The sequence below is a fragment of the Ceratotherium simum genome, chromosome 36, assembly GCF_057802395.1.
Source record: "Ceratotherium simum simum isolate JZ-2026a chromosome 36, ASM5780239v1, whole genome shotgun sequence".
NCBI classification, from domain to species: domain Eukaryota; kingdom Metazoa; phylum Chordata; class Mammalia; order Perissodactyla; family Rhinocerotidae; genus Ceratotherium; species Ceratotherium simum.
This window is the reverse complement of record NC_141935.1, coordinates 18,702,414-18,714,539: the sequence shown is the minus strand read 5'-3', so window position 1 is coordinate 18,714,539 and position 12,126 is coordinate 18,702,414. Positions and strand designations below refer to the sequence as shown.

General features: G+C 36.9%; 1 protein-coding gene across 1 annotated transcript in view; it reads right to left on the bottom strand.

Moving 5' to 3' along the window:
• IARS2 (isoleucyl-tRNA synthetase 2, mitochondrial) overlaps positions 1–12,126 on the bottom strand; it is a 59,147-nt gene that overhangs the window by 30,998 nt on the left and 16,023 nt on the right. The window contains exons 3-11 of the mRNA XM_004439667.3: positions 8,742–8,901; positions 7,341–7,489; positions 7,208–7,257; positions 7,017–7,126; positions 6,844–6,934; positions 6,382–6,497; positions 3,057–3,226; positions 2,214–2,304; positions 735–886 (exon numbers count right to left, since the gene is read on the bottom strand). Of these exons, the coding sequence (XP_004439724.1) occupies positions 735–886; positions 2,214–2,304; positions 3,057–3,226; positions 6,382–6,497; positions 6,844–6,934; positions 7,017–7,126; positions 7,208–7,257; positions 7,341–7,489; positions 8,742–8,901 (1,089 nt within the window). The remainder of the gene's footprint in view (positions 1–734; positions 887–2,213; positions 2,305–3,056; positions 3,227–6,381; positions 6,498–6,843; positions 6,935–7,016; positions 7,127–7,207; positions 7,258–7,340; positions 7,490–8,741; positions 8,902–12,126) is intronic.

Below are 12,126 nucleotides of genomic sequence, written 5' to 3'. Positions count from 1 at the left end.
GTCCACTCTACACAAATATAGAAAACATAAATGCTTGCATAGCTTTGGCAAGGGCCTCAAATTGCTGGGCCAACAAGTAAACCAACTAATTATAGTAATGTTAGATGTAAGCTGTAAAGCAAAATATCTGTATGCTGAGGCTGATTAACAAACATATAGTCGAGGTCTTTCATTCAACAGAATCAAGTTGTTCGTGAGATACACAGATACATACATGTACTAAATGAAAGAGCTCAAATATATATTAATATTTAGAACACCAGTTATAAACAAAGCAAGGACTTTCCAAATAGATTGCAATTTCAATCTTAAGGAAGCAAAGGGTTTTAAAAGAGTTTTACTGAACGTCTGTCACGTGCCAGACACTGTTCTGGGAACTTTTATTCACTTATCCCATGAGCTAGGCATTATCACCTTTATATAGATGAGGAAACTGAGGTTCTGAGAGGTTAAACAACTTGCTAAACTCAGTTCTGCCCTAATTCTATGCTACTTTCACAACAGTGGGCAGGAAATTTGGGAACTTAGCCTCTTTAAGCCTGATTTTATGCATGTGTATAATGAAGGAATGAAACCCAAGGTCCTTCCAGATCTAAAATTCTACATTTTTATGAAACCAAATCATAATAGCAGCAATCCCTTCCACTTCCCAAACCCCACCCGAACCTCACACACAACCCTTTCATACTGAGGGAGTGATAAACCCAACCCTTATAGTAGGATGCCTTTTATACCTTGGCTATAGTCTTAAGATCCGTGAGCTTTACAAACCACTGCTTGCTGGCACGAATAACCACTGGTTTCTTGGTCCTCCAGTCATAAGGATAGCTGTGTACCAATTTTTCCTCTTTCAACAAATTCTTTGCACCCTGAAGCATCTTTATAACTTAAAAAGAAGAAATCAATACCAATTTACATCAGACATCATTAAAAAGTACTACAAAAATCCTAATAACTCTCTAAACTCCCAGGAGTACTAAATCTGGACCAATAGGTTGACAGTAAGAGTAGCCATCTCCCAGGTATCAAACGCTTAATCTGTGAATCTCCTGGCAAAAAAAAACAAGGACTATAAAACCTTAATCAGACTCCAAATTATCCCATTCCCATGGCTCTTCACCTCAAAAGAAAGATGACAGAATATATCTAGAATTCTGTATCTGAAATTCAGTCATAAGCTTTCAGACCATGAATCTTAAAATGGTCTCCAGATAATCTAGAAGAAATCAGGCATAGTGGGTTGAATTTTGTCCCCCAAAAGATAGGTCCAAATCCTAACCCCTAGTACCTGTGAATGTCACCTTATTTGGGAATATGGTCTTTGCAGATGCAATCAGATTAAGACGAGGTCACACTGGTTTAGAGTGGGCCCTAAATCCAATGACTGGTGTCCTCATAAGAAGAGGAGAGGATACACAGAGACACACAAGAGCAAAGAAGGACAGGCCACAGTGGAGGCAGACTGAAGTGATACAACTCTGAGCCAAAGACCGCTGAGGATTATCAGAGCCACGAGAAGCTAGGAAGAGGCAAGGAAGGGTTCTTCCAAAGAGATTTCAGAGGAGGCACGGCCCTGCCAACACCTTGATTTCAGATTCTAGCCTCTAGAACTGTGAGAGAATAAATTTCTGTTGTTTTAAGCCACTAAATTTATGGTAAGTTGTTACAGTAACCCTAGGGAAGTAATACACCAGGTCTAAATTAGCCTTAGTCTTAGTGTGGGCAAAGAAAGGTTTTCATAGTACCTGGTCCCTAGATCCATTAGAGTATTGCACAAACCTAATTTAGAAACGCAGAAAGACAAATCAAGACTGGAGGACCCCTAAGATCGGCGATACATAAACCATGCTACCTGGGTCAGCAATTTACGAGAGTTACAAAAGGAGTGGGGAGTGTCTGATTCACAGTCAACATCTAGCCCCAAGCTTGATTTCATCCTTCCACAGAACTAATACTGCTGATCACTATCTGTGTAGTCCTAAAACAACATCACTCCCTGTTGACTGCTCTGATTTGCTTGAACAAATAGAGCAACTTCAAAGCAAAAGATGAAAAAATCCCAAACTCCATTTTAAACTATGTGGCAAAATAAAATATAATTTTAGCTTTTTGTTTCTGTTGAAAATATAAGATGGGAGGGTAGTCGGCAAAGGTTACTGCTGACTGTTTTTCAGAAAATAGGTATTTATGATATCAGCAAACACAACACTCACCCACATCTGTTCCCTCTTCAAGGACAGCCTTGTTTTGAAGTTCAGGACCTGCAACATCTGTGAAAACTCCATCTTCATCTACTAAACAATCCTACAAAGTATCATTTTGAACAATTAAAATAAAGTATCAAGATGTTTTATCTTATGACAATATCTGGCAAAACAATATATATAAAACATCTCAATACAGTCTAGTCTTGCACTACACTGAAAATTTGGGCACTTCTTATTCAGTCAATCAGAATTTATGAATTTACACATTTAAATCACAAAAGCCAAAAAGTGTTATTAAAGCATATACCCAAAGTTTAATACCACAAAGTAAGAAAATATACTAAAAACATCTTTAACTTGGTCACAATTTACAGATCTATGGTAATGTATATACATTGTGATGAATGAGACTTGCCTTTAACTAAATGGAAAAACTTGCTAAGTAACTGACGTGTAAAATAAATTTAGAGAAGATTATTTAGTTAAAAACAAAACAAAAAAAACACCAAACTGTTCTTTTCAACTATTTACTAAAATTCACTTGCCATTTTTCAGGAACTGAAAGTAATCTATGTGATTTAACAGTTGAAAGAAAAAAACTTCCCCCACTTAATATATTTTTTCAATTCTAACTCTGTGTTGATTTTGTGCTAATTCTAGGAAATCTTTCTCAATTAGTATGAATTAATGAGGCTTTATTTAGTGTATTGCACAAACCTAAGCATTTCACAATTTTAATTATGATGACAAAAATGACCGTTTATTATCAAAAAATAAAGTTGTTAGTTAGGAACTATCACTTTAATTCTACAAAAGCAATCATTAAAAAGGAAAAAAGAGGAGCAGTACCGTGGACAAGTTGTGTTGAGAGGCCACACTGTAATCTTCCATACCATGAGCTGGGGCTGCGTGAACCAAGCCTGTTCCTTTCGTCATGGTCACATGATTTGCAGGTAAAAGAGGAGACACTTTCTCAGGAATTAAAGGATGAATACAAGTACCACTTTCCAAGTCTACACCTGTGGGGAAAGAAAACTACAGTTAAGAATCATTTTATATGGCAATTCTTCTCCTCTTTAAGAGTAGCAACAGAACACAAGAAAAGTGAAAAGTGTAGAATCGGGAACAAGACTGGGCTCAAATCCTGGCATCCCCTTTCACTTTTTCTGCGACCTTCAGAAATCTATAAAATGTGAATAATTACGGTTCCTACCTCAGAGGGTTGCTGTAAGAATAAACTGGGTTAATGCATTTTAAGTAATTTGGTCACTTAGCACAATATCTGCCACACTGTGAATGCTTTAAAATATTAGCAATTATTATAATATATAGATAACTCAAGTGAGTCCAAGGAAATTTCTCTAATTTATGTACAGCTATGTACCTTTTGGAATATAAGAACAAAGAAATTCTAGATCAACAGGTCAATGACCAGCAGATTCTAATATTATCTCTGTGGGAACTCACTGTTGTTGCTTTTCATAATGTTACCCTAAAAAGGTAAAAGATGACAAATAATACCTAACAGTTACTAGGCACATACTATAGACCGGACTCAAAATAAATTTTTAATAACTTTAATAACTCTAGCTCCCTTTAATAATATATCATACTCATCACTTGTTAGTTTTCTACACCAGTATTATTGTTTCCCACTTTTACTGCCTCTTGGGTTGAGTTTCATATACTCATCTTTCATGTATTCTAAAAATAAATCTTCACTTTAAAAGGATTACTTGGGGGCCGGCCCTGTGGCATAGCAGTTAGGTGCACGCCCTCCGCTGCTGGCGAGCCGGGGTTCAGATCCCGGGTGCACACCGATGCACCGCTTGTCAGGCCATGCTGTGGCAGCGTCCCATATAAAGTGGAAGAAGATAGGCACAGATGTTAGCCCAGGGCAACTTCTCCTCAGCAAAAAGAGGAGGATTGGCATGGATGTTAGCTCAGCGCTGATCTTCCTCACAAAAAAAAAAAAAAAAAAAAAGGTTACTTGGTTCTACCTACCCACTTACTGAGATACACTGAGGAAGTCTGTTTTTCTACTCTTTAATAATTACAGAAACTTCAATGGCCCCCTTACTCCTCAGGTCTTCCCCACAAATCATTCTTCATCTTTCCAAACTAAATAATATTAACTTTAAAAAACATCTATAATCACAGAGAAATTTCTCCACCTCTGTGATCCTTTTTTCTAGCCATATAGGAATAAAAACTACATAACCAGTGCATACTACCCGAAGAACAATACGAATCTTTTAACTCTGACAGCCCTGGCGCTGATTTCATTTTGGTTAAAATACCGGTAAGAGGCTTGAGAAAAACAGACATTCCCTTATAACTAATGACAACATAACTCCCTTTTCTAAAAAAAATCACAAGCTCTCCCTGCTGTCTGACTTAGTATTTTATTACTAGCAAATACCTGAATTATTAGGAAAAACTTGAATACTTCAGGATGCATTCTTTCACAGATAATTCATAATGCCGTCAAAGAAGAAAAATGTCAACAAGGACTTTTAGAGAAATCTACACTGTAGTTTTCACTTTGATTCCTTTCTCTCAGTTAGATTCATAAATAAAACCAGTTCCCATGACCCTATGCTGTACTTTTTAGCTATTTTTAGTATGGAAACCAAATGTTTGAGGCAGTCAAAGTAAATTTCACCTACTTTCCTTTATCCCCATACTTAATGTATATACCACTTACTACTCTCCCACATCTCCCAACTAAGATCTCCAAATGATTAATAAGAAACAACTTACATTTTTCTGGAAAGAAAATCTACCCCATACAAACTATTCCATTTTAGCTGTTCAACATTCCGACTACTTTAACAAGTAGTAAGCTAGCTGTCACCAGCTTATTTTGCCAGGAATGAGAAGTATATATACTCCTCTGCAACATGGTGGCTCAAAATGGTGGCTCAAAATGGCAACCAACCAATGCTCTGCACAGTAATAATTAGAAAAAATTATGCAATCTAGAAAAACGGTCTTTAAATTCAACTTTAATACTTTCAAAAACTGTGTGAGAATGCCATTTAGCTTCTGTAATAAAATCTAACATGTCAATCAAGTCTATAATACCTTCTGCACTTAAAAAAGAGGTGGGCTATAATTAACAATACTATATTGTATACTTGTAAGTTGCTAAGAGAGCAGATCTTCAATCACAAGGAAAAAAAATTTGTAACTGTGTTGTGATGGATGTTAACTAGACTTATTGTGGTGATCATTTCGCAATATATTCAAATCTCGAATCTTTATGTTGTACACCTAAAACTAATATAATGTTATATTTCAATTACATACCAATTTAAAAAAATTTTTTTTAAAAAGGTGGGGGGTATGGAGTAAAGCATATACTGGATCCCCTAACTTATCTTCTGCACCAACAAGGACCAAACGATGTTAAATATTAAACATTCTGTAGCTCCTTTTCTGTCTTTGACATAAAAACCTTTTTACTTTTGCTAAGATTATTTAAACCTCTAATTGCCTTGTATCTGAATTGATGCATTTAGAGGCCTTCCTTATTTAGTTAGGAAATTTTTCTATTTTTGAATATCTTTATTCTTGTGATTTTTTTTCTTTAGTAAGAAACTCAAAGATATATCTTCCCTAAGGATCAAAGATAATTTTAAACCTCCCTAGATTTCCACAGTAATATTTCAAAATCAGTCACTACTTTAGAAGTCCCAAATTACAGCTTACTAAAGGATTCTTTTGATAAAAGCACTGTCTTTGGAATAATTTTCAGTATTTATTCAATTTACTTATTAAAATTATATGCAAAAAATATATATATTTCCTTCCTTCCTTGCTCCTTTGATTAAATCAGATAAAATAATTTTTAATGATTCAGTTTTGAATAAAATTTTAAACAGATATTTGTACATTCTACATTGTGCAAAGGACATTTGTCCAATTTTATGTTGGATATTTGCCAGAAATATTTTTATCAGTTGTGCCTTTGTCAGTGTTCATATTTTTCTGTACTCTTATCATGTTTAATGTATATTCTCCTTCAGTTTAATCAATGTAAAATAGATTCTAGAAAGGTAGAGGCCATATCCATCTTGACTCACAATGAGCAATGTTCAGCAAGGCACTGAACTCAAATCAACTCAATATTTTGATGACTGTGATAGTCAGAATACCTATAAATCTTCACCTGAAAATGTCGAAATAACCTCAAATGTTGTTTCCAAAACAGGAGCAACAGATGTTACTTTATCTGCAGCCAGTATGTAGAGGTCTCCAGATTTGGAACATTTCACAATAGCGTATCTAAAACAAAATTTTAGGAGAAAATTAATGATAATTAAAAAAGAAAAGCCACTGATAACATTTTAAATGATTTACATCATTTTAGAAAAACTAACCTCAAGATTAAAAAAAGTACTATTTGCAAAGGACTTCATCCCTTACATTTCTGTTTTGTTTTCCAAAAAGGCTGGAAATAAGGTCGTAAATGGAATCATCTAAAGATTAATAAAATCTACATGAACACAATAACTATGTTATAATTCACTAAATTTTAAGAGGATAATGAGGATGAAATAAATTCAAAATAATGCTAATGCGGAATTGATCCTGTTTGTGGACAAAAAAAAAAATGCTATGATATACCTACTTTGCTTCTGGCATATAACAAACAGCCTTATTGGCTGGAATTGTCCAAGGCTGAGTGGTCCAGACTAAAAAACTTACAGGAGATGAACCATCTGTGAAAACAAAATTTCAAATATGCTAGCAAATGTTACAATTCCATAACTTTAATAAACTAAAGCAATGAATAAATCTTACCTATAAGCGACGCCAACTTAGGAGAAGGCTTCAAGAGAGGGAATTTTACATATATTGAGCGACTGACATGCTCAGGATTATACTCAAGTTCTGCTTCAGCCAATGCAGTCCTAAGGTTTAAAAATATTAAACATAAATATTTGGAAGCCTCACAAAATTCTCCCCTTTAGCTACCAAAAACACACAAATACCTTGATGAGGGAGACCAAAACACAGGTTTGTAAGATCGATAAATCAAGCCCTAGAAGAGACAAAGACATATAAAAGCTGGAATTTTGTTAACACATAATTTAACATATTCAAAGGAAAAAAGTACTTTATTACCTTATCATACATTTGGTAGAAAATTCTCAACTGTCTGGCCTCATAGCTTCCATCAAATGTATAGTAGCAATTATTCCAATCTGCCATTATTCCCCAACGAATAAATGCTGATTTCTGTTTCTCAATTGCTGCTTTAGCAAATGATCTAGCTAAAAAAAAGAGGAAGAAATGAAAGCTTTTGAAAACCAATTAATTCAAATTCTTAAACATGGTTTAGCATATATTTCTCTAAATGCAGGTACTGTATATAATTTAGACTACAAATTCATTTAATAGGAAAACTGTTTTGAAAGTTAAAGGTATTCAGAGCTGGCCCCATGGCGTAGCGGTTAAGTGCACACGCTCCGCTGCTGGTGGCCCGGGTTCGGATCCCAGGCGTGCACTGACACACCGCTTGTCAGGCCATGCTGTGGTGGCGTCCCACATAAAGTAGAGGAAGATGGGCACGGATATTAGCACAGGGCCAGTCTTCCTCAGCAAAAAGAGGAGGATTGGCATGGACGTTAGCTCAGGGCTGATCTTCCTCACACACAAAAAAAGAAAGTTAAAGGTATTCAGAAGATACCTCCAACAAATTCTAAAATTAACTAAAATTTCAAAAGTTAAAACTTTGTCACTGTCTTCTGTATTTTCCAGACTTTATACAATGAACTTGCCTTTTGAAAAAATAAACCGGAAAAATTATTCTTCATATTTCTTAAGATAAGGTCAGAGAAAAATTATCATTTCATTATACATGCAAAACATTAATCATACATCCTAAGCCAATAATAATATGTTTCATAAGGAAGTAAAAAAATCTTCACAATCATATCCAAGTATACAATAGTTTAACATATAGGACTAGAAGATTCCCCCCGACTCAATTTACTGAAGTAAAGGATCAAATAGGAGACTAATTTAAAAAATATATATATATACATAAAAATATATAATATATGGGTGTGTGTATATATATATATACATAACAGATATATAAGGGTATATATAATATATATTACAAGGGATTAATATATACATTAATAAAACATATATATATATTTTAGAATATACTTTTGGTTTAGCACTTAAAATAAATCACCAAGCCCTAGCCAGGAAAGTAAACAAAAACACTGACCAAAATAATAATTTCACAAAATATGAAGACAAAAGAACTGAAAAATGTACTTGGAAATGCTTGCAAATCTTTCCTTCAATCTCTGAACATAAGTTCTCACAAAAGTCAGTTAAACCAAATCTGAATTTCCTGTGACACAAAGTGGCTTCCAACAAATCTCATTACAACCAAAAAAACAAAAACAAAACACAAAAAAACAAAAGGTCTCCTTCATAAAGCCCTGACTTTTCCCAAGAACCAGTGTTTACAAATACCATTTTAAAGCAGAAATAGTGCTTATTTACCTTTCTCTCTAATCTCCACAGCTGAAAGATTCTGAGCTTTTGCACCAAGTTCTGATAATACTTTTATTTCAATGGGTAACCCATGACAATCCCAGCCTGGCACAAAATGTATTTTGGAACCTCTCATCATATGGTATCGATTGGCTATATCTTTCAAAATCTGCAAAGACAGAATGATCATCATTCATACATAAAGCATGTGGCCTACAATTTATATTTCTTCTTAATATCATTTTAAAACACTAAGAAAGCCCAATTTTAAAAGAATTTATATAAAATAACCTATTAAATCTACTAACTCAAGTTCTACACGAACACAGGAGTAACAGATATTTAATTTTTTAAATGCCATTACACACCGCCCCCCCAGAAGGAAATCAAAGAAGATTTCTTTTCTTTTTTTCTTCCCCCCCCAAAGCCCCAGTAGATAGCTGTATGTCATAACTGCACAACCTTCTAGTTGCTGTATGTGGGACACGGCCTCAGCATGGCTGGAGAAGCGGTGCATCAGTGTGCACCCGGGATCCGAACCCGGGCCACCAGCAGCGGAGCGCACGCACTTAACCGCTAAGCCACGGGGCCGGCCCCACAGAAGATTTCAAAGTGAAAAACATTATGCCCAAAATAACTAATTTGTTTGTAAAGTTGGAGTATCCCAATAAGCAGCCCATTCTACATTTGTTAAGAAATAATTTGAACCTTCTAAAAATCAGCGTACAAATAAGCCAATTACAAATTTGCTTTACTCTTATAAAAAAATGATTGGGGCCAGCCTGGTGGCGTAGTGGTTAAGTTCACGTGCTCCACTTCAGCGGCCCAGGGTTCACAGGTTCAGATCCTGGGCACAGACCCATGCACCACTTATCCAGCCATGCCGTGGCAGGCGTTCCACATATAAAGTAGAGGAAGATGGGCATGGATGTTAGCCCAGGGCCAATCTTCCTCAGCAAAAAAGAGGAGGATTGGCAACAGATGTTAGCTCAGGGCTGATCTTCCTCACCAAATAAAAAAAAGATTAATGTGAATGATCTAATATTATGTACATTTAGCTAAGAAATATTATAGAATCAATGCAGAATTTATAATGTACTCAGAGTATGGAATATCATGGTTAACTCTTTCTGTCATTACCAAAACCCACATTAAAACAGTAGACCTCTTCACTTGGTATAGTTCCAAACTGTTTACACATTGCTTCATTTTAGATACTAGGGGGCAGCAGAACCTTTTAAAGAATAAGGATATAAAAAGACAACACACTTCTAAATAATCCATGGATCAAAGAGGAATTCCTAAGGAAAATAAAAAAATACAATGAATTGAATAAAAATGGAAATACAACAGGTCAAAATGTGTGGAACATTAGCTACAATAGTGCTAACGCAGCCAACAACACACGGCTCCCTCTCCCTCCAACAATAGAATGCAAACGTTAGAAAAGAGGAAAAGTCTGATCAATAATGTAAAGTCTCACCTCAAGAAACTAGAAAAAGAAGAACAAATGAACTCAAAGCAAGTAGAAGTAAGGAAATAATAAAAGGCAGAAATCATGAAATTAAAAATAGAAAAACAATAGAAAACTCAAGGAAACAGAGTTCGACTTTAGGCATGACAGTTTGAGAAACTACATGGATCCACTTCTCAGCAAAACTGGTAAAAATAATTTAAAACCCAATCATTTAGAGCCTCTAGAAATGGTCCTAAAGGCATACAGCAAATGAAAAAGTATCTACATAAGAAAACTTCTACAAAAATTTGGTAAGAAAAATGAGACCCAAGACCACTCCTTCCCTCCAGCCTGCCAGCTCAGTGAGGCCGACTCCTCCCAGACAGGTGCAGCCAACAACACAGGGCTCCCTCTCCCTCCAGCTCCCGGCTGGAGGGCTATCTTCCGCAGGAAGGGCAAGGTGTCAGCATTTCCGATCCTGCCCCACCCACCTGTTGCTGAGGCTAAGTTCTGGGCAAGTGCAGTCAAGAGCTAGGGACTCCCTCCCTCACTCAGCCCCCACTCATGGAACAGAAACTCTACTTGGGATGTGAGTCTGCTGGGAATACTGGGGCTCCAACCACCCCTGTCCAGGGTCATAAGATGATGGCTGCACATTAGGAAAGGCGATTCAAATACCTCAGGCTACTGACCCTCCTGAGTGTCCAGCTCCTAAAGTAGGGGTGTCTCACACAGAGGTGTACAGTTATCCCACTCCAAGCTCCAGAGCCCCGGCTGGGAGATTTTGCGTGAGGGGAGGAGAAGCAGACAGTAAGACAAACAGCTCTTACTCTCTTCCCAGCAAACAAGAAATTCATGCCTAAAAGGGCTCTCAAAAACAGTGGAGGTTGGGCCGGCCCCGTGGCTTAGCGGTTAAGTGCGCGCTCCGCTACTGGCGGCCTGGGTTCGGATCCCAGGCACGCACCGACACACCACTTCTCCGGCCATGCTGAGGCCACGTCCCACATACAGCAACTAGAAGGATGTGCAACTATGACATACAACTATCTACTGGAGCTTTGGGGGAAAAAAAAAGGAGGAGGATTGGCAATAGATGTTAGCTCAGAGCCGGTCTTCCTCAGCAAAAAGAGGAGGATTAGCACGGATGTTAGCTCAGGGCTGATCTTCCTCACACACACACAAAAACACAAAACAGTGGAGGCTGTGGGGAAAGGCAACTGGGAGAAGTTCACAGACTCAAGATGATACAGGCTAAACTCTAGGCCAGCTAGTTTGCAGGAGAAAAACAGAAGAGACAGCTGGGAGGAGCCCTCCTAGGACCAGAACAAAAATCAAACACTGACCTCAGGGAAGTAATACTTCAAAGGAGCCCAAATTTGATTGGCTTGTCTACAGAACAGTTTATGACCCAGGGCATTGCTGAAAACAGTAGAGCAGACAGTTGGAAATTTCCAGAACAAAATAGATGGGTGTTGTCAGGGAAAGAGAGGATGCAGCTCTGCCAAAACCAATGTCATCTCAGAGTGAGTGAGCATAAGCAAAGCTGCTCCTCCCTGAGAAGCAACATCAGAGGCTTACCACAGCAAAAATGGGGAGGGGCAGGAACAGACCTCATGAACCTAAGCCAGCCAGTCACTATACATATAAACAAGCAAATTACAAAGAAAAGCTGGGGGAGTGGGGTGAGGGTGGTGGAAAGACCGGTATACAGATTAATTACAATATATTACTAAAATGCCCAATTTCCAACCAAAAAAAATTACAAGACATATAAAGAAGTACAAAGGGATGGCCTATACACTGGAAAAAAAAGCAGGCAACAAAAACTATCTATGACAGAAACCAAATGTCAGATTAACAGAAAAAGATTTCAAAATAGCCATTATAAATGTGTGTAAAGAACTTAAAGGATGGGCCGGCCCTGTGGCTTGGTGGTTA